Below are 27642 nucleotides of genomic sequence, written 5' to 3'. Positions count from 1 at the left end.
TCCTTATTTTCATAATGGCTGTATCAATATAAGATACTTTTAATTTCTTCCGTATCTTTTGAAGATAAGAAGTATTTTTCTTGAATGGAATTATAGAAGTATATTCTCAATAGCAGAGCATGAATTCAAGTATACTCATGTTTTACGTAAGATGGCACAGAAAGAGTCTAGCTGGCTGCTTAGGCTGTACCTTACAGGATGTTTATAAATGGTGAAAGGGGAGGGGAGGAGAGTCACAACACATACAGAGTTTACTTATCAGGGACTTGAGAGGCAATGTTCATAATAAAAAATATGCTAGATAAAAGTCTCCTTTGGTATCAAGGAAGCATAAGGATTGAATTATCTTAATGGGCTGGTGTAATCTAATTACAATAATCAGACACATCCATTGCTTCTACAGGGATGGAGCTGTCAAGAAGAGTGGACTCCTCCTTCAATCCTCTTACTGCATGGCACTGGACAAATGGACAAATTGCTATACTCCAAGTCCCTTACTTTATATGTATATCCTTATCTGTCATCTAAACTTTTTTTCCATTTCAATTTTTCCTCATGAAAGACATCTTTAAATGGCCTTAATTATATTTCATCGTTATATTTAAAATTCACAGCTTCTTTTAAAAGGGGTGCTTCTGACTTAGGGAACCCCTAGTCCGATTGTCATCATGCTCAGAAATCCTCTCTTACACGGGCTATTTTCCTGGGAGTATTTTTGCCAGGTGATTAATTTTATTCATTTGGTTTTGATTCTCTTCATTTTCCCATACAACCTCTGACATTCCTGACCTCATCTAAAAATTTTAGGGGTATATTGTATTTGGAGCCTATAGTTCTGTTGACTGCGTACAATTCACATGGAGACATCTATTTTTGAAATGTATACTATGTATTTCAAACCACTAAAGGATTAAGACTTTCATATTCTTAATTTTAGCTAAATATATCCTGAATTTCTGCCAGATCTTACCCACACTAAGGTATATTCAAAAGCTGTTCCTTCTGGGATTAGTCACATCTCACTGACTTCACTTACTGATTAACTATCTGGGTAAAGGCCAGTTGCTTTCAAGCAGGCCAATGAAGTATTTCCATGCATTTAACCAGTTTCTCAAATTGTAACATGAAACCTGCCAAGGAAGGATTATAAATGGAAACCAAGACAGATTTCTTTAGTTTCAATCCACCACATTAAATCTTATCTTGCTTCAATTTAGTTTGCTTCTTAATGCTGAAAGGATAACCAGAAAATGTTAGAAGTTTTTAAGTTAAAAATACAATCACTCTATATTCCTCTAAAATAAAGAACACAAAACAAAATGGCCGTTTGAGGACATCAGTAGAGGTTCCTTCCCATATTCCTTTATTAACATTTCTGTGATTACAATTTATATATACTACTTAAATTTTGTGAGACTATTTCCAAAAGCTCTCATGTTTTTACCTTTTCTGTGCCAGAACCACTAGCTATACTTTGTAATTCTTGAAAAACTATATTGCTGTGGATTGCAAAAAAAATTGGCTAGTTTTTATATAGAGATTCGTCTGATAACATGTTCCTAAAGGTAGAGAATGCTTTAAACTTGTTTTGAAGTTCAGAAACTGAATATTACCTCAGTTCTGTGCCTGATCCATTATATTTTAATGTGCAAGCCTGTTAATGATGAATTTCCAAACCGCTCTACGGGAGTTACCATGGACACTAAGAGGCACTCCACTGCCAAATCAGATGGATAGGAAAACATTTCTTTTAATATATTTCAGGTATCTGCAGACTTCCAGAACTGGTTCTGTCACAAATAAATGGGACTTAGCCTTAATTTATCAGACATTTTCTGACAGCATTTCTGCTACAGATTTTTGTCTCATTCTTTTCTGTACTCTATCTCAGTCTGTATTTTATCTTTGTGAAAAACCTTACAGTGAAGACACATGATAATTTCCTAAATGTTAGTTAGCTCTGACAATAAGGCCTGTTTTCAGGATTGGACTGGCTCATCAAAAAAGAAGAGATTTGCTTAGTGTGTCTGCTCCACAGGGAGACCTGTTAAATCTTGGGGAGAAAGACTTATTTCTACCTACACCCTTTCATTTGGTAAGTGCAATCCTGCATGCATTCTCATTGTTGTATTTTTATGATTGTTGCTATACGTGCTCTAAAATAGTGAATTTAAATCTATTTATATTCTTGGGAGGCTCTTCTTTGATAGGCATTTATTATGTAATCCATGTGATAGACTTATGAAGCCTATTCTTCTATGAAGAGGTTTGACATATTGAGGGAATATCATTGTGCTATTATTTTTACCATAACATGTATTTTGCTTTCTAAAATCTCTTTTAATTAAATGTTATGGAGTGAATTTGGGGCAAAACAGAGTTGACTCTCTACTTATTACACCATAATTAGACATTTTCATATATTATCAAGTATTTCTCAAATATTTATATTCATGTACTACAATTTTGCTTCTGTAATAGAGTTCTAAATCTGATCTATGATGTTGAGCTAACCAAAGTACTGTCAAAATTTATGTCTTTTTCTTATTCTAGTCATTTAACTATTTTTACCTTTGGACAAACTAAAATTTTTATTACTATTAGGCCTACACAAATTTAAATCCCATTTCTGTGAACCACTCTATGTCTCTTTTTAAAGATTAACCCGTTAAATATACATAATTCAGCAAAGTGTTATGTAACATTATTCTTTGTCTTAGCATATCAATTACGTTTATTTAGGCCACTTGTTCAGAATTTCACCTATATTGGCAAGACTATTGTTTGTTTTCATCTCTACAGCAAATGCCCAACAGATACATTAAGAAAATAGGCAGACAGCTGGTAAACAGATTCCTTCCCTGCCTGGGGGCTGACAAAGCAATTTACCAAATCCATCTTTGCCTAGTTCATTTCACGTCATCACTATTTGCAAATTTTCTGCTTTTGCCCTCTAAGGATTGAGCACATCTAATATGTAAAAGAAGCTGAACTCAAACTTGTGCTTCCTCAGTTTGGATATCAGTTGACAGGGTTTTTTTTCTTTTTACTAAATTCTGTAGTATGCTTACTTGTTTTTGATTGATTCATCTTTCTTTTATTTTTAGTTATGTCGTATAGCTCCAATCTCAAAGATTATTATTATGAAGGTTGTAAACAATATATTTCCTAGTATGCTGAGTTATACATTGTCAGCATTAATCTCAATACAATATTAGAATTTTTAAAATGACATTTTCATTAATCTTTTTGGTTTGGATATAATCAGAATCACAGTACAGAAATACAAAGAATGTTGAAATCATTACTAAGTGTCGAGGCAACTGGCAATCTCATGCAAAGGAGGAGAAAAGCCAGAATCAGTGGTGTCTAGCCTGTAAATTACATTAGAGGAGGGAGATAAGGTGATGCTCCAGAGCCAAGAGCAACAAGGCATCATGATAATAATGACAGCCACTATTTGTGGACCCTGACTATGTGCCAGGCATTATACTTGTTACATAGTTATCCCTTTTAGTACTAACACCAACACTGGGGTAGGTACATGCTACTAGAGTCCCCATTTGATGGATTCATTATTCAATCAATAAATATTAACTGAATGATAATGATGTGCCAGGCCCTAGGGATACCACAGTGAACATGACTCTTGTCCTCATGGAGCTTATGATCTGGTGGTGATGAGCCACGTACTGAGTCTTAGAAACGCTGTATAACTAGCTCAAGATCAGTCTGTGTGGTTCCGCATCCACCTATTTACCTTCTACTTTATATTAATGATGGCTGTGAAGTAGTAATCACAAAGCAGGTGGCAGTCAAAGGAAACTTTGTGCCAGAGATCAAAGCCAGTTGGACACTAGATAAGCAGGCAGGGTTCCAGAACATTGCTGCTGAAAGTCAGAGGAAGAGACTGTTCTGTGTACTAACGAAATTATCAGAAAACCAAGCAGTCAAATCGGACAGTGAGTGCATGTTAATGTACACCATATCATTATTAGAGTTCAGTGTCTCACAAAAAGAGATATAAAACAATACAAACAAATGAATAAAAAATCTGGATATTCTCAGTGTTCTTTGCAGTCTCTTCTTTCTCATCTAGTAGCTTAATTGTTAGTTTTCACAGGGATTTGTCTTAGATCCTCTTCTCACTTAATGTACTCTTGCTGAGTGATTCTATCCAGATATGTGTTTTCAAAAGCTGATGACTCTCAAACCTATTTCTCGGGTTCAGATCCCTCTCCTGCTGCACGTACCCAGGTATGTACTGCCTATCTCCATCTGGGTATCTTATAGGCTGCTCAAATTCTCCATGTTAAAATTGACCCCATCATGTCCATCTTCTCCACATAAAGCCTACTGCCCCTGCTTCCTTCTCTCACTCAGTAGTGCTCCCATCCATGCAGCTGCTCAAGCCATAAACCTGAGAGTCATTCTTGACTCCTGCCTTTCCTTAACCCTTACATCCAATCTATCACCAAGTCCTATCAATGATGTCGTCTAATTATTTCTTTTTTAAAATTCTTTCTCTTTCCTTTTTGTGTTTATTTACTTTATTTTTATTTATTTATTTTTTGGTGAGGAAAACTTGCCTTGAGCTAAAATCTGTTGCCAATCCTCCTCTATTTTTCATATGTGGGATGCCTCCACAGCAGGGCCGATGACTGGAGTAGGTCCACGCCTGGGACCCAAACCTGTGAACCTGGGCTGCCGAAGTGGAGCATGCGGAGTTTTAACCACTCAGCTATGGGGTTGGCCATTCTAATTATTTCTCAAATAATTTACTTCTCTTCATCTCCAATACCCTTTCACTAGTCTAAGCAATATTGCCTTTATTTCCTTTTTTAAAATCCTTCGATGGTCCCACATTGCCTTTCAGATAAAATCCAAACTCTTTATTATGATCTAAGTGGCCCAGAGGGATTTGGACCCTGTATACCATTTCAGTCCCATTTTGGGTTTCCTGGCACTTCTGCTATAGCCGTTCTACTTCATTTCCTTGAATGGGCATCCTGTCTCTTTTCTATGGCCTTTGCACAAGCTCTTCCCTCTGTTCACCCTGCTAACTCCTGCTAATCGTTGAGTTCTCAGCTTAGATATTATCTCCTCCAGAAAGGTTTCCCTGACTTCCAAGCCCAGTTAGTACTCCTTCTCTATGTTCCCTTAGCACCGTATATTTCCTCCACCACAGCACTTTCCACTCTATAGTTATACTTTTATCCTTTTCTTTCACTACACTATAAATTCCATGAAAGCAGGAACATTGCTGCCTGTTAACTATTGTATTTTTATGAACTAACACAGTGTTCAGCACATAGTAGTTGCTTACAAGTCAATCCTGAATAAAGGAAAGAGCAAAGACACCAGGAGGGTGTGCCTGGTGGCGCAGTGGTTAAGTTCGCACGTTCCACTTTGGCAGCTCGGGGTTCACCGGTTCGGATCCTGGGTGCGGACACGGCACCGCTCAGCAAGCCATGCTGTGGCAGGCGTCCCACATATAAAGTAGAGGAAGATGGGCACGGATCTTAGCTCAGGGCCAGTCTTCCTCAGCAAAAAGAGGAGGTTTGGCAGCAGAAGTTAGCTCAGGACTAATCTTCCTCAAAAAAAAAAAAAACAGGATTATCGACTTTGGAGGACATGGCATAATCCTACTGGTTTGAAACTTTTTGTATAAACTCATCAAATGTATGAGCTAAAAGGGACTCAAGAAATCACTTTATTCAAGCTTCCACTCCATGTAAGAATCCCTATGAAGCCTATTATAATCCCTTAAAGAAAGCCCTGTGTTCTCTCTGTATGAACACTTCCTAGGGTGGAAAATTAACTATTTTGCAAAAAAATTACTCCTATTGAAGGCTATGGCTAATTGTTTTAAAAAAAAATGTTCCTCATATTTGAACACTTTCTTGCTACAGCTTTTATCCATAGGTTAAGTCCTGCCTTCTTGAGCAACATAAAACGAATCTTTTACTTTCTTGAGAAACTCAAAATTAATCTTTTCCTTTTTCCATATAAGAACCCTTCCAAATAGTTGAAGGTCATTATCATGTACTCTCTAAATCATTAGCTCTCAAGCTTTAATGTGCAACAGAATTGCCTAGGGAGTATGTTAAAAATGCAGATCTTCTGGTCCCATCCCCAGGTACTGATTCAGTAGGTCTGAGATGGATGTCAGGAATTTGAAATTTTAACAAGCATCCCAGATAATTCTGATGCAGGTAGTCCATAGACTACTTGTCAAGAAACACTGCCCAGAAAACTGTATTTTTAAATTTTCCCAATAAATGACATTTATAAGACTTGATGCTCAAAGTCACTGGATATATTGTGTCTATTCTCTTCAAGTATAGCCCCCATGCTGAAACTAAATATTCAGGTGTATTTTGACTAATAAAAAGTAGAGTGAAGCTGTTGTCTCCTTTAACCTGATATACGTACTTCTATTGAAATTGTACACAATTGTGTCACCAACTTTTAATTGATGTGTCACTTTTTTTGTAGATGTGACTGTGATTTTGTTGTTAACTAAAACTTGTTAGGGCAGGAATGAATTATAGGGAATGGATGATCCAAAGGTCACAAATAAGAAACAAAGAAAGAGGAAATGGGATGAGATGACAGTAGAGGAAGGCGTATCCTGAAGAGAGGTAGCAATATATAGTGTTCCCACCAAAGGTGGCACGCAGACTTCTCCATGACTCCAGTTCCCTTCTCCCACAGCCCATGAGATTTCCCACTGCTAGCCATTTGCAAGAGCTCCTGCTCACGGTCACCTACTGATCCTCTCTCTGAAGTCAGCAGATTAACAACCTGTTTTGCCCTTTATTAGAAAGCTGGTAGACCTGCTGCCCATCCTCTTAACCCACAGTAAGAATCAGCATGCTGTAAGCAGCCCTGTCACATCAGAAAGAGCTGAAACCTTGGGCACACTTCTTTGGAAACATTTTTGATCTCTAACAGACTACCGAGGATACCTTGGCATATTTGTGGAAGATGATCTAAACTCTAAAAATAGCTATAGGCACAATTCTCCCACATGCATACAATTTGAATAAGTCTGGAAAGATGCTTTTAAGCTCATAAAAGTGTCATAGAATGTTATAAATTGGCTTTACATGCTTCAATGCACCCGGTGTACAGATTAGCACTTTCTGTTATGACACCCAGGCTCTGTGCCCTCTACGCCAAATAGCAGGAAAAATTTATGGGCCAGGAAACCTTTCTTGGTTTTGGCCTTAGGGCAGTAAGTAGTGGAATTTAGTTGCTCACAAGGCTGGAGTCTGAAGCTTCCCAAAATCAGAGGGGATAGTCACATTGTGTGAAATTAGTTGCTAGTGTCTTCAGATGGAACTGTAAGCCTGAGAATGGACCCAGAGTTGCAAATAACAAAAGTTTAAAACATGACAACTTTGTGTTAAATCCAAGGATAAAGAGATGATCTCAGCAACGACATTGAGAGAGGTGAGTTTAGAACGTGATTCTGAGAAAAAGGGTCATTCTCTTGCAGATGTTAGGATTAAATGATTTCAGTTCTCACACACATATTTGTGTGCCTCAAAAGGAGTTGGGGGGCTGGCCGCATGACATAGGGGTTGAGTTCAGTGCTCCACTTCACAGCCTGGGTTTGGTTCCCAGGCACAGACTATACCACTCTTCAGTGGTCATGCTGTGGCAGTGACCCACATACAAAATAGAGGAAGATTGGCACAGATGTTAGCTCAGGGCCAATCTTCCTCAGAAAAAAAAAAAAGAGTTTGGACCAGACTCTTGTTTTCTTTTCTTCTCCCCAACGCCCCCTAGTACACAGTTATATATTCTAGTTGTAGGTCCTTCTGGCTCTACTACATCGGATGCTGCCTCAGCATGGCCTGATGAGCAGTGCTAGGTCCACACCCAGGATCTGAACAAGCTAAACTTTGGGCTGCCGAAGCAGAGTGCGTGAACCCAACCACTCGGCCAGGGGGCCAGCTCTGGGACCAGACTCTTTTAAGTGGTACCCAGGAGCCAAATACAAAATAGTGATCCTGAGGCTTATACGGTAGTCACCTTTGCATTCCTCTATTCATGGAACAAATATTTTTGAGTATCTACTATGTGCCAGAACACAAATACTATGAATTTGACACAGTCCTCGCCTTTTAGGAGTTCACATGTGAGTGAGTGGAAACAAGGCAAAAAGGTGATAATATGTTGTAATGACTAATATGATAGAGATAAGCACAGAGTGTTTTGAGAACACAATGAACTTCAGAGAAGCCAACTGATGAGAAGTTTAAGAAAGGTTTTTTGGAAAAGTGATGCCTGAACTGAATCCTGAAGGATGAGTAGGAGTTACCCAGAGGACAGAGTTTGGGGAGATCATTTCAGTCAAGAGGAACAGCATGGTATGTGGCAAGAAACGTAAGTAATTCAGTATGGCTAGACTAGAGCATAAAGTACAAAGGAAACAAGTGGTGAGAGATGAGACTGGAGAATTAAGCAGGAGCCAAATCATGAAAGGCCCTGTATGCTATGCTAAGGCAGCTGAACTTTCTTCTGTAGGCAACAGGGAAGCTGGTAAGCGACAATTTCTGTTAAGTCACTCTGGCAGCAGTGTGGAGAATAGAAAGGACCAGAGGCAAGACCAGAAGCAGGCACACCAGTTAGGAGGCCGTTGTAATAGTCCTGGAGAGAGACGACTAGGGTCTGAACAAAGAGGATGCATTGGGACTGGCAGGAAACGGATGGGCTTAAGTTTGAGACTTGAGGAAGTGTTGTGCTGTTTTTCTTGTTTTGCTTTGCTTTGATCCAAGACTCAGTTTGACCTTGAGGTCAAAGTGGTTGATGTGGTGGCAGTAGAAAGACAGTAATGGAATGGTGTGATGCAGGGTTATAAAAACTTACTTCAGATAAGATATTTGTAGAAAATTCATTCTGAAAATGCTCTTTTCAAAAAAATTACTCTTTTCTGCTCAGCTTGCAAGAGTAACTATTTGCTGGAGATTGGTTGCTTAGCCTGTTGAGGGTTAATAACTCATGTGGTTTAGCCTGCTCTAGGCAATTGTACGGTGAGAGTAAAGCAAGTTAGGGTCAGAGGGAGAGAGAAAGCCTCTGCCAGCTGTCTCTTTTTCCTCTCTCCAAAAGCACAAATACCCTCGAAGCAATTCCACAAAAAAAGATTTCTGTGCCAGAAATCTGTTTATTTTGCAAAGGAAGAGTCCAGAAGACCATATGGAATGCAATTGACGATGATATTCAATTCAGAATGTACAAGAACAGTAAGAATTAACAAGAATAAATGTTAAATTATTAGGACATAATACTGAATCACACAGATTAAGTTTAAAATACTAAAGAAAGATTTTAAAATCATAAATCAATATACCCATTTAAAAATGAATTTTATGTAAAAAGAAAACCAGAATAAACAGTGTATCAGATTATGAAATGAGGTTATAATAGAACACAAGTATACAAAGTACACTAATGAAACTGAACTCAGAATGCTTAATACTGAATAAATTAATCATGATATATTATGTTTGAATTAGGATAGAAAAGATATCAAGCTTAGATTACATAAATGTGACTGAGTAATTATTCTTAAATATGGCGTGAAAGGAGACTTAAATGTTAAATTAACACTAGATATCAATCAAATGTCAAGGAAACAAGGAATAGAATTAGCCATGTGAGAAAAATAAATGTCTAACCTGTCTCCAAGTCCTATTGAGTCCTCCTATAAAATCTCTCTTAAATTTGTCTCCTAAGCATTTCTAATACCACCACCTTTAATTAATAACAATCTTCCCAACTCCGGTTTCCTTCTGCTTAAACTCATTGAAGCATGATGATACCAGATTCTCTTTGAGAAATTTGTCTTATGAATCCACTCTAATCACCTCTTTCTGATTTTAAGACCTTCCTATACCAGTTCCATTCTACCCATGCAAGCTTATTTTCCATTTCCCCCAACGTGTCCTGTATGCTCTGTTGGTCAGGCTGTGCTGCAGACTATCCCTAAAACACTACATGATCATTCCTGTCTTTGTTCCTTCCTGAGGTGTCATACCCTTTCTGCTCTGCCCTGCCCTGCCCCATCACATTTTGAGGCTCAGACCAACTTTCAATCCATCCATGAAGATTTCCTTAACTCTCTGACTTTGATTTCCCAATACAATTATAAATGAAATCACATACTCTATAGATAATTTATTATTTAACTATTTATTGTATGTAAGTCTCGCTTCTTCAACTACACTGTAAATTCATCAAGGGGATATAATTCAATGTTACCTCAGTTATCCCAACTGGGTCTAGCCATTTTTATTCATTCTAACATTTTGACCCATTTTGATACAGTAGATATTTGGACCCTAAGGAAATGTTGATTTCTTGCTTATGTGTACAAACATTTGATTCAGAGTTATATTTCATTGACTAATTTTCTTGAGAAAGCATATTAAGAGTGAATGCAACTCACCCAATTTAATTCTTTGATCAATTTTCTAAGTACTATTAAAATATTTTAATACTTTCTATATTAATTTTTATTTTACTGAAATTTTAATCTTAATCTTTTCATGTTCATTTAACAATGAATATTGATCAATTTTAACATTTTTATAGAGGTATAATTGACATACAATAAATTGCCCACATTGAAAGTGTACAATTTGGTAAGTTTTGGCATATGTATTCACCCAAGCAACCATCACCATGATTAAGATAGTAAATACCCCCATTACTCCCAAAAGTTTCCCTGTGCCTCTTTGTAATTCTCTCTCTCCCCATGTAATTTATGGGGAGAGATAGAATTTAATTTAATTTATCTTTTTAAATATATCTTTAATATAGCTTATCTTATAAGATAATTTTAATTTGTCCCTCCCCATGTAATTGTTCTCCCCATGCTCCCATCCTTACATGCCCCTCAGGAAACCACTAATCTGCTTTTTGTCTGTATAGATTAGTTTACATTTTTTAGAGTTTTATGTAAATGGAATCATACACTATGTACTCCTCTTTCTGGCTTTTTTCACTCAGCATATGTATTTTGACATTCATCAACATTGTTGTGTTGTAACAATAGTTCATTCCTTTTATTACTGAAAGGTATTCCATTTCATGGATATAATTCAATTTGTCCATTCTTCTACTGATGGACATTTGGTTTGTTTTCAGTTTTTGGCTATTCTAAATAAATATGCTATTAACATTCATGTGTAAATTTTTGTATGTACGTGAGCTTTCATTTCTCTTTTTTTATATTTTATTTTTATTTTTTTAAGGTATACTTTTTGGTGAGGAAGATTGGTTCTTACCTAACATCTGTTGCCAGTCTTCCTCTTTTTTTTTTCCTCCCCAAAGCCTCAATGCCCCACTACATAGTTGTATATCCTAGTAGGTCCTTCTAGTTCTTCTATGGGGGATGCTGCCATAGCATGGCTTGATGAGCGGTATGTAGGCCCATGCCCAGGATCCAAACCAGTGAACCCCAGGCCACCGAAGTGGAATGCGAGAACTTAACCACTATGCCACCCGGCCAGCCCCCATTTCTCTTGAGTAAATACCTAGGAGTGGAATAGCTGTATCATACGGTGGGTGTATGTTGAACATTTTAAGAAATCGCCGTACTGTTTTCCAAAGTGGTTTTACCATTTTGCATTTCCAACATCAGTGTATGAAGGTTCCAGTTTCTCCACATCCTTATCAACACTGGGTATAGTTAATCTTTTTCATATTAGCCATTCTAATAGGCGTGCAGTAGTATCTCATTGTAGTTTTGTTTTTCATTCCTTAATGGCTAAAGATGTTGACATTTTCTTTGGTTAAGTGTACAAATCTTTTGCTCATTTTTTATTGGGTTGTTTGTTTTCTTATTACTTGTGACTCATTACTCTGTAGAGTTATAAACATACATATCCATATATACATAGTATAGACACAAGTCTTTATCATATATATGATTTGCAAATATTTTCTCTCATTCTGTGGTTTGTCTTTTCATTTCCTTAATAATGCCTTTCAAAGAACAGAGGTTTATAATTTTGATGAAGTCCAATTTATCAATTTTTTTCTTTTACGGGTTGTGCTAATGACGTGATGTTTAAGAAATCTTTGCCTAAATCAAGGCCACAAACATTTCCTCCTATATTTTATTTTAGGTTTTAGGTTTTAAATTTTACCTTTAAGTCTATGATGAGTTGCTGGTTAATTTTTGCATGTGATAAAAGGTATGAATCCAAGTTTGTCTTTTTTGCATATGGATATTCAATTGTGCTAGCCGCATTCGTTGAAACTGTCTTTTTTCCACTGACTTGTGTTTATACCTTTGTCAAAAGTCATTTGTCCGTATGTATGGGTTTATTTCTGGACTTTCTATTCTGTGCCATTCACCTATCTCTCTATCTTTATGCTAGTACCACACTGTCTTGATTAGTGTACCTTTGTAGTAGGCCTTGAATTTTGGTAGTCTTAGTCTCCCTTGTTCTTCTTTTTCCAGATTGTTTTCACTATTCTAGATCATTTGCATTTTCGTATGAATTTGGAAATTAGCTTCTCAGTTTCTACACAAATGCCTGCTGAGGTTTTAGGGAGAACTGATATCATAACAATATTGTCTTCCAACCCATGAAGATGACATATCTATTTACTTATGTCTTATTTAATTTCTTTTAGCAATGGTTTGTAGTTTTCAGTGTACAGGTCTTTCACATCTTTGGCAGATTTTCTCTCCTATAACTTTGTCAAACTCACTTATTCATTCTTGTAGTTTTTTTGTAGATTCTATTGGATTTTCTGCATAGATGATTGTATCACCTGTGAATAAAGACTTCTTTCCAATCTGGATATTTGTCTGCTTGCTTTTCTCCCTCCCTCCCCCCACCTTCCTGCGTTCCTTTCTCCCTCCCCCCTCTTCCTTCCTCTCAGCCTCCTACCTCCCTATTCTTCTTTTCTCTCCCTCCTTCCCTCCCTTCTTTCTTTCTCTCTTTGTCTTCTTACTCTGTCTGGAAACTTCAGTACAATGTTCAATGAGTTGGTGAGAGTGGACATCCTTGTCTTGTTCCTGATCTTAGAAAACATTCAGTCTTCCACCATCAAATTTATTGTTAGCTGTTGGTGTTTTATGGACTCTCTTTTTCCAGTTGAGAAAGTTTCTGGAAACTCTCTCAAAGCACTAAGATAGGACATTTCCAGGTATCACTTCATTTGTATCTCATACGTAAGGTATTATTGTTTTTATTGACTGATAATCAGTGTTTTGAAAACCATAGTTGCATATATTTTGTCCAAGTTTTTGGTTGTTTCAGGTGGGAGGGTAAATCTAGTCCCTTTAGGCCATGTTGGCCTAAAGCAGAAGAATTAACACTCTTTTTCTGCCATATGTAACATAGTAAATATATTTAAAAACAACATTCTTAGTACTGGCAAAAATATTCTTACATATTGCTATTGACAATGTGAATTTGTACAAATCTTTTGGGAAGCAGCTTGGGAATATTTATTAAGAGACTTAAAATATTTCTATCTTATGACTGAGTAACTGAATTTCTTGGAATACAGCATAAGGAAATAACAAATTAAAAAATGCTTTATTAATAATAATCTTAATAGCAAGGTTATGCATAATAAAGGAATACTGGTAAGAACCTAACATCCAATAACACATGTACAGATCAAGCAGTATATGATTGCATAATATAGAGTAATATATAATATAATTTATATCTGTAAAGAATAATAATAAAGAAAAATGTTTATATGATTTTATAAAATAAGTAAATATTAATAAATAAAATAAATAATAAACGAAATAAAAATTTTGCCAACAGGAAAACCTGGAAATAAACATGTAAAAATCTTATCATCACTAAATATATACCTTTGGTTGTCTTTGTGAACTGGGACTGTGGATACATTTTTGTAATGAGGAAAAAACTTTTAAAAAGGCTGTTGTGATAATCTTGGGTTTATGGTATTTTTAAAAAGAAGCCAATCAATACAAGTCCATATAAGAAAGTAAGTTGACTTGAAACTCATTGGAAGTTGTTAATGAGTAACCTTAACGATTTTATGTAAGTTAACCAGGCAGCACTTAGCAACTGGTGATCACTATTTTACGGAGGCAGCTTAGAAGGAGTTAAGCAACTAAAAGTTTTTGGACAGAGAAAAGACACTAATGCATTAGATTACTGCCAGAAGTTACAATGTTTAAGAGCCGGGGATTAGAAGTCAGCCAGGCTTCTGTTCAAATTTTTGCTTTGCTACTTTTCAGCTGAGACCTTGGACAAGTTATTTAATTTTTTGGAACCATAGCTTCTTCACTTACAAAATGGGGCTGATAATAATGCCCACCTCACAAGACTCTTGTGCAATTAAGAGAGGGAATTTACCTTTCAGTGCTAGATCTTACTAGCAAGCAGAGTGTGTTAATGATAATAATGACATAATGTTCTTTGAGAACTTACCTAGAAGTGGGAAACATGAGGCCATCACAACCAGTATATTTTTTCCTACTTTGTGGACTTATACCATAATTGTAGACAAAGTACTTAAGCACAGATAAAAATCTTCTGGAGGGTTAGCACTGCAACCTAAAACTGTAATGTAAGTGAAAGTTGAATTTTCTGACTAGCTCACCAAAACAAAACACATCTAAAATATCTTGCAATATTTGATCACACATTCTCTTGCTTAGGGAACAGAGTTTTTTTGACCCTTCCCTCTGACAACCTACCAATAGGCTAACTGGGGTCATGATCATGACTATGGCCATATAGAGAGAAAAATCGGATTTTAGGGTCATGTGTGACCCAGTTATCACTTTAGAGCTTTAGGTTTACAGATTCAGTTTTTAAAAGAAATTTCGGGGCCAGCCCTGTGGCCGAGTGGTTGAGTTCACGCGCTCCACTTCAGTGGCCCAGGGTTTGCTGGTTTGGATCCTGAGCACCAACATGGCACTGCTCATCAGGCCATGCTGAATCGGTGTCCCACATAGCGCAAACAGAGGCACTCACAGCTAGAGTATACAACTATGTACTGGGGGGCTTTGGGGAGAAAGAGAGGAGGAAGAGGGGGAGGGGAAGGAGGGGAGGGGGCAGGAGGAAGAAGAGGAAGGGGAGGAGGAGGAAGAGGAGAAGAAGAAGAAGAAGAAGAAGATTGGCAACAGGTGTTAGCTCAGGTGCCAACCTTAAAAAAAAAGAAATTTCTTCATCAATCAAAAAACAAAACCAAAAACACCTTGTAATTTGGGTACACTACCACCAGGCCCACAGAGTCACTTCAGTCACAGTCCCACAGAGATTTATATTGTATGTTTATTTCATTAACAGAGAGAAACCAAAAAACATAAACCAGTAAATCAGCCACAATTTAATGAAATAAATGCTATATATAATGATGAAGATTTGAAGTAAAATTTAGGTAAACAAGTATAATTAGAGTTTGGCAGATGCCCAATTTGTTTCTTCATCGTTTCATCCCAACCTTCATTTTATACACAGATTTTAGTCCAAATGTTTCTATCTCATTCTGTTTAAGGAAACACAGAATCCAAATCCTTCTGGGACTTATATTTTCTCCTGGGGTTTTAATCTAGCTTGATATCATAATTCCTTTAATGTGCTTTACTTAAATGCCATTAACATCTGTTTTTCTCTCTCACAGGTATAGCCTGCTTAAAGGTAACACGGTAGTTGCCTAGATTTTCCTTTTAGGAATTTAGATTTTACTTGAAAAGGCCCTATTTCAATATTCTCTCTCACATACTGCAAGAAGAGAAAGCTAATTATATAAGACAGTCTTGCCTAAAAGGCATATGGCATGTTTCCATGCTTATCTATAAGGAGGAGATTTTCTAATGTAATACTAAAGAAGACTAAAAAACCTCCCTCAATCTTATATTTGCTAATTGGACATAACAGGTTTAATAATTTTTTGCGATATTTTATTTACTTTCTTTTGGCCAAGCTAAACGAGCAAAATTCAGCAATCTGTATCTTTTACATACCACTCTAATAAGAAAGCTCTTCAGGATTTTTGACAGACCTGCTCACAAAGTGAAACATTTAAGATACATTTTTAAGGAGGATTTGGAAAAGATATTTAAATGGATTTCATGATATCAGGTGAACATACTAGAAAAACAGAGGTTAAAATCTGGGATTGCATTAGAGACAGTAAGCGGGACTTGGAATCAGATTACTAGATCATGGTGAAAACAGAAAAGTTAGGAGAGGCAGAAACTTGGGGGTGATTTAATAAGGATGTAACTTCACCAGCAGCACAGAGGAAAACAACTATTAGTGCTGGTACCACAACAGTACAGAGGAATTTAAGAATTGCCATGCTGATAATTCATGGTTCACTCAGCTCAGTGTTCTATTGGCAAAGCGAAACTCGAAAAAAGATGATAACCATTATAATACACTAAGTGTTTTATGTAATTACCTCATGTAATCTTCATTACAGTCCTATGAGATAGGTAATAATGTTACGATCTGTGGTTTATAGATGAGGAATCTGAGACTCTGAGAAGTTAAACAACCCATCCATCTCACATCTTGTAAGTGTCATAGCAGGGATTCTAACCAAGATAGAACATAATAGTGCTTGTTGACATCAACATTGAAGACTAGGTATGTAAAAGCTTCTTTTAAGTAATACTGATCATTCATATGTATGTCCAAATCCCTTTTGAGTTAATAAATATTAACTTTGGGATTAATGAGTTTGTTAGGATTGGTTAAAGCAGGGCAAATCTGCAAGGGTAGAACCAAGGACAGACAGGGGAAAGGAGGCTCAGGGATGTCGTATATAGCGTGCTATAAATTATGCTAAAATAAGTTCATGTATAATCCTCTGAAAGTCCAATGACAGAACATGGTTTTTGGAAGGGACTGAAGATCAAGTTACTAGAGAGAGAAGGGCCAAGTGACTTTCCCCTTCCCTCACTTCTCTAATCATTCTGGGGGTCCTTCTCGGGGCTTTCTCTAATTCGGGAGCTGGGCTGAGATTGCGGTGAGTAGAACTGCACGTCTCATTCCAGCTGCAGCTGTGAAATAGTTCAGTGTGGGGTAAATTAATAGGTTTTATTAGATTTTCTGATATATATCTTAACGACCAACGTTTCATTATTTTTCCCTCTGAAATTAGCATTTAATTGAGCTGATGTTTTCAGGGAACAAACTACAGAGACTCCCATGGCTCTTTCCTTGAGCCTGATCAGGATTTTAAAACAAATTTTGCATTATAGTTTGATCTCCGTAATCTCTAAGTTCGCTGCCTCGTTCTAGATACTGAGATAAAACGTAGCTTACTTTTTATTTATTTACAGACTGGTAAGAACATCATGTAGTCTATTCCGATAACCTTGGTATCTAATAGAAGAATTTGGAGGTTTGTACTGTGTCTTTCCTTATCTATATTATTTACAAATGTTGGGTAACTACCAATTTTCTTGGAATGGTGGTGACTATAAACTGGCCTGTAATTTCATAAGTCCCCTCCAGAGTTCTTTTCAATACAAATCACCTTTGTTGTCTGCCAGTGCTTTATTTAACAGAGGCTTCATTCTTGCTCAACGCCCCTTGTGTTCTTTCTATAATCTTTGATGGATGTCATCTAATCCTTGTGGTTCATCAACATTCATTTTGTAAGTTTGGCTTGGATAAGTCTGAGTATTGATTGTAATTTAACCAATTACTAACATGTCCATACCATGAGTAACATCGAAGTGGTAATCACTGTAAAATACCCTCTAGTATAGACTGAAGCAAAAAACTAATGCAATATGTCACATATCTCTTTGCCTACAATTATCAAAGAATTAACCGATTCCTCCCTTGGCTTCCTTTATTTTGTATATTCTATATTATTTTATTTTCTTTCTTGAGGTGGCAAGGGGTATAGTAAAGAGATTAAAATTTATTGAGTAGCTAATGCTATACTATTACTTGCACAGAGAATAGTTCCTGGCATAGAGTAATAAAGCTCAATAAATATTTATTAAATCAATGAACGAATGCCAGGTATTATGGTGTCACTTAACATTTGTGATCTTATTTATTCTTACAACGATCCTATGTGAGGTATATACTATTTTTCATCACCCATAGAATGGAAAACAATAGTACTTATTTCATAAGATTGTCATGAGGATTGAATGACTTAGTATATATAAAGCAATTAGAATAGTTCCTGGTAAATGGTAAGCACTATTTAAATATTATTATTAAGTATTATTGTTATTTTTATTTTTTCCTTTTTTTTGAGGATGATTAGCCCTGAGCTAACATCTGCTGCTAATCCTCCTCTTTTTGCTGAGGAAGACTGGCCCTGAGCTAACATCCGTGCCCATCTTCCTCTACTTTATATGTGGGTCGCCTACCACAGCATGGCATGCCAAGCAGTGCCATGTCCGCACCTGGGATCCGAACCGGCAAACCCCAGGCTGCTGAATCAGAAAGTGTGAACTTAACCTCTGCACCACGGGGCTGGCCTCAGTATTATTGTTATTCTTCCAGTATTACCTTTGAGGACTGAAGTACAGAGATTTTAAGTCACTTTTCTGAGTATTACACAGGCAGTTAAGAGGTTGGAACTAATTTCTAAATTTCATGCTCTTTCTTCTAAGTCTTTTACTTCCTATTAAATTAATTACACAAGGAGGCCATTAGACTGAGGTGGCTCTGATGATGTGGGGGCCTATGTAAGCAAACCAAAACCTAAGCCTGTAAATGCCTTGAGGTTAGGAAACCAAAATGATAAAGTCAACCAATCACAAATGGCCAACTAGGCTTCAAGCTATAACCAATCGAATCATTTCCTTTTTTTGCTTCCTTACTTTCTCTATATAAGTGTTTCCCCAGGTCCCTGTCAGTGGAGCTCTCATAACCACTTCCCACTTGGGGAGGCCCAATTCCAATAGATAAATGCTCAAATAAATTCTTACAATTTTTAATATGCCTCAGTTTATCTTTTTAATACTCTTTATAGCTTTGGGGTTCTTGTCAAAGAGCTCTAGAATGTGCTATTATGCCTGATTTTCATGTACACCTAGGCTACTCTGCAGGCTTCCCATTTTTCCTACTTAGACTACCTTTTAATTCTTTGAAAGATTATTTTTCTTCTCAAATTTGTAGTACATGGCCCTTTTCAATTAAGTCTCCCAATCCCGAGGACATATTTTTCCTAGAGTCCAATATATTGTTCAAATAATGGCAAAACTTCTTATTGGCTAATTATTAAAATAGCTCCTTTCTTAATCTTTTCTCTAACAAATGAATTTAGTTTCCCTTCTCACCCCTCTTGACTCTGTAAATTCTCAATTAATACTTGATTTGATTTGCGATATAAGGAAGATGAGATATAAGGTACAGCATTCCTTTCTGACACCAGTGGGTTTAAGTAATTTGATTTCACTTGCTAATTAATTGTAGAGAGTCTCATTTTCAGTTCTGTTTATTCCGTGGTCATGAATATGGCAAACGTAATTTCTTGCAACGTAATCATTTTAATTAACCTGTATGGCCACAAAGCAATTTAGACAGGTTGTAATTCTTTCCTGTATTTTTAATTTATTTATTTACTTTATTCCAAAGTAAAGCCTATGGCAGATAAACTTTTGTAGAGACTTCTCTAAGAAAAATGAGACTTGACAGATTGCTCAAATTGAAATGGATGTAAAGAGATGCATATGCTATTCAAATTAGTGATAACTGAATATGCCCAAGCATTCTGATAGTTTTCTTTGGTAACTTTACTATTGGTGAAAAAGATTTGAATAACTCTGAGTGGGGATGGGCGAGTGGCAGTGGCCTGAATGTTTAGGTTCAAAGAATGAACTCCTAAAATCCAAGATTGATTAGCTTCATATCCCCAGTGTTAAACCTTCAGAATTTCACCTAAAACCAAAACGTGTATTTCAAAAATAAACCTTAAGGTTGTTTGACGATCAAAGAGTTTTCCATCAGCCATACCAACATAATAAGAAGAAACTCGAGATATTTTGGAGATCTTGGCACAACTTCAAAGAGTGATAGAACAGAATGCAGAGAACTTTTCCAAGTTTTGGAAGGCAGCAGTTTGGCTGAGACCCACAGACACTGAAGCGAGAGGCTTCCTTGAAAACATGTGAAGTCTTTTCCTATTTTGGAACTCTAAATTAAGGCAAAATTCATATATGCTTAAAACTCAGTTCTGTACCAATTTTCCTCCCCAAATGACTCCCAACATTTCTCTCCGTGTTAACACTGGTAAACGATTCCTGAGGCATTTGCGGTAAGCGTTTCAATAAGGTGGCTGATAGTCCTTCTAAAGCTGTTTCGATATATGCTGAAACGAATCCCTTTCATTCCTATCTAATATATTTGCCTTTGTTTTGCAGAACGAAAAAGGTGAAGCAATTTAGAGATTTGGGGACAGATCGCCAAATGACCTATAGTTAAGCTGGTGTCGCTTCGCAAGATTTTGGTACCCAAAACAGCGGAACCGGGATTTAGCATCCTTCGTCTGATAATACATTTCTTAAAGCAAGCGTTCTGCACGTTTGAACATCGTCTCTTCTCCAACCAACACCTCCTCCTAGCCCGCCCCCTGTTCCTTCCCACTCTCTACCTCGCGCCCCCCCCTCCGCCCCCATTCTGCGCATGCGTTCTAAGAACCCCCTACACTCGCGGCACAAGCTGGGAGTATTGTCGGGGGCTATTCTCTCTCCCAGGAACATGGCGGCGAGTCAGGGAGGTGGTGGTAACACTGGGGGCGGCGGTTGTGGTGGAGGTGGAAATAGCGGTGGCGGTGGCGCGGCCGGAGTGGGAGGTGGCGGAGCCGGAGGGGGAGGCGGCGGCGGTGGCGGGACCCTGGTGGTGCCCATCCCGGTACCGACTCTTTTCGGTCAGCCGTTCCCCAACGGGCCGCAGTGGAACCCGGGGAGCCTGCAGCCTCAGCACACGGTGAGGAGCCTGGACCGGGCCCTGGAGGAGGCGGGCAACTCCGGCATCCTGAGCCTCAGTGGTAGGAAACTCCGAGACTTCCCGGGCAGCGGCTACGACCTGACGGACACCACCCAAGCAGGTGACAGGACGAGGGGGGCGCGGCGGGGAGGGTTGGGGGAGGGAAGCTGAGCTCAGAAGGAGGAGGTGGGGGCAGTGGGTGGCTGCGTGGCCGCGTCGTTGGACTCTGCTGGTCTAGGCGGGTGCGCGGGGGCGGCGAGACTGAAAAAGTCGCAGCAGCCTGTTCTCCTGAATGTGAGGGGCAGAGAAGGGAATAGGGGAGGTGGGGGTGGGCAGTGCCGATTGCAGGATGTCTGGAAACCGGGTGGGATGTGAGGGGTGAAAGAACATTATTGTTACAGCGAGTTTCTCCAGTAAGAGGTGGGGAGGGGGGATCGATACCTTCCTTATATCGACACCTTCCTTAATGCGCTTCCTCCAACTCTCCTGGATGTTACCATCTTTCCCGGAGGAAAAAAAAAGAGAATACATAAAATCATAATCTATACACATTTCTTAAAGGCATACGTGCCTGCAAGAATGGCATATCCCTTTTCATAGTACAGCAGCAGTATTGCCACGGTTTTTCTGTGTTCTTATTTGGTCCGTGTGTTTTAATCATCCTAAAATATTTTTGCCTTCTTGTCATGTATGTCTTTAAAGACTGAGATTTTTCATTTTCCCGGTGTTGAGAAGGTAGTGGTGGTTAAATTAGTATTTGCTGCAGTGGCAAATTAAATCATCAATCACTTGCGTGTCTGGTTACTAGGGGAAAGAATCCTTGTTTTGAGTTACGTTAGAGTCTTAATTTTTATAGCAGAAATAGCCAAAAGTTGTAAGCCATTTTTGAGAAACAAAATTAACTCCATTCTTTACGGAGTTGTGGGTTAATGGCCTATAATTTTGGATGAGAAATTGACTATTGTAATGTTTTTCATATACTCTCTGGTACTCTTTGTTGTGGACGGTATTTTTTGTTATGAACGCATTCTGTTTCCCCTCTGCCTTGTAAACCAATGCTAAAATAGGTGTGTTTTGGTTTGATGAAAGGTCTTTTTGCTTTTCATAATCTTTAAATTTGTTATTTGTGTGTCTTCCGTTTTGCTGAAAGAAATCATGGACAAAATTATTTTAATAGACGTAGTCATTTTAAAACAACCTAGTAAGTAAATTCACCCATAATGAGAAGTAATAAAAGACCTCTTATTTTCAGAATAACGCTATTTCAGTGTATTCAGTTTCTAGATATTAAATCAAGGTATGTGTTTGGAGGAGGGTGGAGAGAGGAAAACCTAAAATTGGAGCCTTCCACCCAATTACTCTGTTAGGAATTATCCTAAGAACTATGAATGCGTAATTGATCACTGATTGTATATTTTGGAAAGCATGTTTGAGTATTTACTACTTCACTCTGAACAGATTTCCTAAACAATATGTTCACATATCCATGAATATATTGGCAAGATACACTACTTCGTATGTTTTTCAAAGGCTTCAAGAAAAATCGTTTTAGACTGCATCATTATAGCGATATATTGTTTTACTTATTGTTCTTTATAACCTAAAAAGGATCTCTCTCTCTGTAGGGCAAGGTTTAAACATCCTCCCTTGGCATTCAGGGCCTTCTCTGTCAGGCTCCAGTTTATTCTTGCCACCTTACCTCCTCGAATGCTCCTGCATAGAACCCTCTGTTTCAACTAGGTCAACTCCCTGCCCCTCAAATAGATTTTATGAATTTTTGCCTCATTTTTGTAGAAGGTCGTCCATATGCTTGGGATTTCATTCTCTTCTCCACCTATTTAATTTTGTTCAAAACCAAACTTTTCCAAAAAGCTGTCTCCAACTCCCTTAGCCGTCCCCTATTTCTTTGAATTCCCCTGGTACTTATTGTCTTTACCACTTGCTAGTGCTGGCTTTATTTTCTTTTTGTTTATGTCTTGCTGTCCCTGAGAAGATGGAGAGCTCCTACAGGCAGGGAATCAGTCAGTCACATACTCGTTCAGTCTTCTTCTTATACATTACTTACATTGTAGTTGATAATATTTTTCATGAATATGAATATCATCTTATGTGGTTGTAACCTTTGGCTTTTAAGTCTTCCGTTGGTTTTCTGAGGCAAGCTTTAACACAAACCAGAACTATATTTATTCTTGGGAAACATTCATTCATCATAGAATTTATCAGTGTCTACGGTAACACAGGACATTTTGAGATAATTCCACCTCATCTTACTTTTATTTTTTTCAGTTGAATGTATGTTCCTTGTGGGAACACTTCAAAATGTAAATGAGAAATCTACAGGTGACTCATTTGTCATTAATTTTTGACAAAATTCAGCCATGGACTCTTTAGGGGCAATATTTTTGTATGTATAGAGACTAGTATCCCTTATGTATAAATGGAGGTAGGTACACTGGAACTGAGGAAAAATAGAGCATGTTTGAGATTTTACATACATACATACACATACACACATAAACATACACATCCGTATACAGACAATATATCCTCTGTTTGGCGAAAACAGTTGTTTGTTGGTATTATTATACTTAAAGTGACTCTCAGTGGGATAATGTTTTGGAACCAAACTGATTAGACAAGTATGTAATGGTTTATTGAATTGAGAAGAGACTGGAGGAAGGAAAATAGGTAGGAAGCTATTTTGTTAATTTAGGTGTGACGTGGTGAGAATCTGGGTTAAAAGAAACTTGGATAAGAAGGGGAAATTGGTAAATTTCAAAGGCAGGGGGAAGGCTTTTTGCCTTATTTCGCTGTTCCTCTCATATACGTAAGATAAAATAGACTGGTGATTCTCCACCTTGGCTGCGTATTAAAATCGCAGGGGCGATTTTAAACCTGAGCCTGGGCCCCACCCCAGACCAATTAAATTAGCATCTCAGGGGCCAAGATAGTTGTTTTCTTTTTTTTTAAAGTCTTCCCAGGTGATTCTGATGCACAGTCAGGGTTGAGAAACTCTAAAATAGCTCAGTTTTTAGGCACTCAAGAAATATTTATTGAGTGAATGAGAGCGTTGATAAAAGTTTAGTGACTAACCTAAAGCCACTTGTCAAGAAGGTCAAAACCAAAATTGGGAACTAAGTGTTCAAGTTTTAGTTCAGTATATTTTTTTATAGGCTTGTGTGAAGCAGAGACTCATTTTTCTCATCATGTTATGTCTATAGAGAGTAGAAACTTACCAGGAAGCTATAGTTTTTTCAGTTCCCATGAATAACTCCGGTTTACATTTAATAGTGTTCGATAAATTTGCATTAATAAAATAGTGCCCCCAAAATATGTAGCAGCAAAATCTTATTTTCTCTATTAATAGTCTTGTTATGAGGGAAAATGGATAGTAGGTAGCTGTTGCCAGAGTTTATCTTCGTTGTTTCTTTTACTTCTCTTTGCATTTCTGGTGTCGCTCTATGCTTGCCCCTTCTGGAACTCCTGCTGCCCTCCTTGTTTCTTTTTCCCTCTTCAGCCTCATTCCTTTTCCTTTGCTGGGTTGGAGCACAAAGCTAACTAATTATGGCAGTCTTTCCAGGAGATTAGCATTCGAAAGGGAGAGTTTGCTAATTTACTTGAATCTCCAATTGGTGGTTAGAGCTCCTGACCTTTTTGAATAGATCTGTCTTCCAGATACTTCTTGATTAAAGTACTTACTCGTATAAAGACTTAAAAACAGGGATCAGAAAGTTGGTAACCCATTTCAGGGAAGTGGCTGCCTCTTGTTGTAATGTTTTGTCTTTGATGGTCTGTAGGTAGACTTGGCAAGACAAAGGGAAATTGCCTAGAACTTTTTAGTCTGTCTGGATACTGTGATAATTTGTTGACCTTAGAGAGCTTGAAAATGATTTTAATGGCTACCCAAACAAATCCTGAAACTTTTCATATTTCACTTTGTCACCAGTGCTACAAATAAGTCTTAGCCTACTTGCAGCTGCTCTCTCTGCTCCTTCGTACGTCTTTATGTCCATAAACAATAGGTCTGTGAAACAGATTTAGGAATTCTTACATACATCAGATTGTGCTGTGGCCTGGTTAATCACATGTTTTCCTGTAAACCTGGAGTCAACTCTAGTATTTCCTACATGTGCTGGTTCACCTCTTCAACTGTGGGGCATGGTGCATTGTATCAGGTTGTAAAATGGAGTTAGATAAACTTCACAACATCTGATTTTGTTACATAGGTGAAGGCCCTCAGTGCACTCAGTGAATGAGCTTGTGGTTGTGATTTTGTGGCCTGATTGAAATATCTGCCTTGCTTTATGTAATAAATGTCTTCCTGAAAAATTGAACGTGAAGCACATTTTTGACAGTTGACTCATATTTTATTTGCTCTAGATTGAATTTGAGTTGCTGGACCTTGTAGTGATTTATTTTATTCGGTGATGAATTGTATAGCATAAATAGTTGCCCTTCAATTTCTTTCTTTTGCAAGTTCACATTTTAAAATAAAATGTTATCTTAAATTGGAGGGTACGTTCATCATTAAAATAATACCATTCTTACAGCTCTTTATAAATTTCTAAGTACCTTCCCATATATTATCCTATTGTACCCTAATAATAGCCCTGTGAGCTGGGCAGAGTACATAGTAATTACTCCTTGTTATTGAGAGAGGTTAAGTGATTTGCCCTAAGTTAAATGGCTAGTGTATGGCAGAGTGTGGGGCAGAGCAGAGTGTGGGGCAGAGCCTAGGTTTTCCAGCTCTAGCACTCACTATTCCAGTGTTATTTCCATTGTAACACAGTCTCTCCTTAAAGCTATTATTAAACACTGTGCTAATAAATATGTTCTTTATTCTGAAAAATAAATGCTTTTTTAACTTTATAAGTTATATAGTTTTTGTTTGTGGTGCAGTGTGTTTTGTTTGTGGTATTTGCATAGCTTGTCTTCATGCCTCTCTTTCTGATGGTTTTAGAATAGATTCATTAAGCAAGCATTTATTGAACTCCAACTTTGGAAAGATGATTATGGCCAATAGAAAAGAAAGAGACATGGTTCTTGTCCTTGAAGGGTTTATAGAATAGTTGAAAGTGTACAGTAATATGTGTAACAATTAGAAGACAAGTGTAATATATAACAATATTCAAAATTGTATACCTTCATAAACTGTACAAATAAGTGATATGGAACTGAAGCCAAGCCCGAGAACCCAACTGTTAGGCCACGACTGGCTCCTGACTCACTTATTTAAGATTAAATTTAGGGGCTGGGGGTGGCCCGGTGGCTCAGCGGTTAAGTGCGGGCATTCCGCTTCAGCGACCCAGGTTTGCTGGTTTGGATCCCGGGTGTGGACATGACACCGGTCGGCAAGCCATGCTGTGGTAGGCGTCCCACGTATAAAGTAGAGGAAGATGGGCACGGATGTTAGCTCAGGGCCAGTCTTCCTCAGCAAAAAGAGGAAGATTGGCGGCAGTTAGCTCAGTGCTAATCTTCCTTAAAAAAAAGAGAAAAAAATTAGGGGCCAGCCCCATGGCTGGGCAGTTAGGTTTTCATGCTCGGCTTCCACAGCCCAGGGTTTCACCATTTCAGATCCTGGGCGCCGACATGGCACCGCTCGTCAGGCCATGTTGAGGTGGCGTCCCACATGCCACACCTAGAAGGACCCACAACTACAATATACAACTAGGTACTGGGGGGATTTGGGGGGAAGAAGAAGGGGGAAAAAAGATTGGCAAGAGTTGTTAGTTCAGGTGCCAATCTTTGAAAAAATAAAGAACTGAGTGTCATCAGGGAAAACAAGATTGGTGAGCATAAGAAAAGGTACTCAATAGAGCAAAATGCTTTAAGGAATCAATATGGAGAATAAACCACAGTTTAGAATTAGGACTGTGTAGTAAGCAGCTAAATTAGTTACTTTTGGAAAATACTAGCTTATCATGTTTTCTGAACAAAATTAGCATATATACTGCATGGCAGATAAAAGAACAGAAGTGGATGATTGGGATGTTTTAGAATTGGAGTTATAGGGATACTTTGCTTAGAGTTTAAAATTCAGTATTTTGATTTAGATTATTATTTTTTTTTTTCTGAGGAAGATTCACCCTGAGCTAACATCTGTCCCAGTCTTCCTCTATTTTGTATGTGGGTCACTCCCACAGCATGGCTGCTGATGAATGGTGTAGGTCCACGCTGGGAACCAAACCCAGGCAGCAGAAGTGGAGTGCGCTGAACTTAACCACTAGGCCATAGGGCTGGCCCCTGATTTAGATTATTTGTAATATAAATTCTGAAGCATTTATTTTTCATCAAAAGGATAAAGGTAGACAAGATCCAGAAACTTACTGACAAAATAAGAGATGATGCTAGGGACACTTTTCACAAATAAAAATAATTGAGGACTTACAGCATATTGATTCCCTGGGAGGTAGTATTTGTTTAAGTTCCAAGGCACACAGTGACACTTTGCAAAAGGGCATATCTTTCTCCCAGCCCATACGAGCAACCCACTCTCAGGGATACTTAAGCTGTGTGATGCCCACTCTCGTCCTACAGAGGCTGTTTATCATCATGACCTAGAAGGGGAAATATTTTAGTTTTCCCTATGCTTCAGATGTATTTGGGTACTTCTTGAAGCATTGTAATACTCTTATAATCAGTTCTCTGAAAAGTTTTAGAAAGTTTTGTCTGCTTCCTTTTTATAGAAAAAAATACCTGACACTCCAGGGAA

At 37.8% G+C, this 27642-nt stretch overlaps 1 protein-coding gene across 10 annotated transcripts in view; it reads left to right on the top strand.

The window, feature by feature from the left end:
- The first annotated feature begins 1867 nt into the window (after positions 1–1867).
- Positions 1868–27642, top strand: part of LRCH2 (leucine rich repeats and calponin homology domain containing 2) — a 123400-nt gene continuing 97625 nt past the window's right edge. For 2 of the 10 annotated variants that reach the window (XM_070502484.1, XM_070502483.1), the window contains exons 1-2: positions 1882–2095; positions 20366–21051. In XM_070502484.1, coding sequence (XP_070358585.1) covers positions 20628–21051 — 424 coding nt within the window. In that variant the 5' untranslated portion in view covers positions 1882–2095; positions 20366–20627. Of the gene's footprint in view, positions 2096–20136; positions 20260–20365; positions 21052–27642 lie in introns of those variants that run through there. The other 8 variants (XM_070502482.1, XM_044763898.2, XM_070502487.1 and 5 more) reach the window with 7 other exon arrangements.

The sequence above is a fragment of the Equus asinus genome, chromosome X, assembly GCF_041296235.1.
Source record: "Equus asinus isolate D_3611 breed Donkey chromosome X, EquAss-T2T_v2, whole genome shotgun sequence".
Taxonomy (NCBI): domain Eukaryota; kingdom Metazoa; phylum Chordata; class Mammalia; order Perissodactyla; family Equidae; genus Equus; species Equus asinus.
This window is presented reverse-complemented; position numbering and strand designations above follow the sequence as displayed.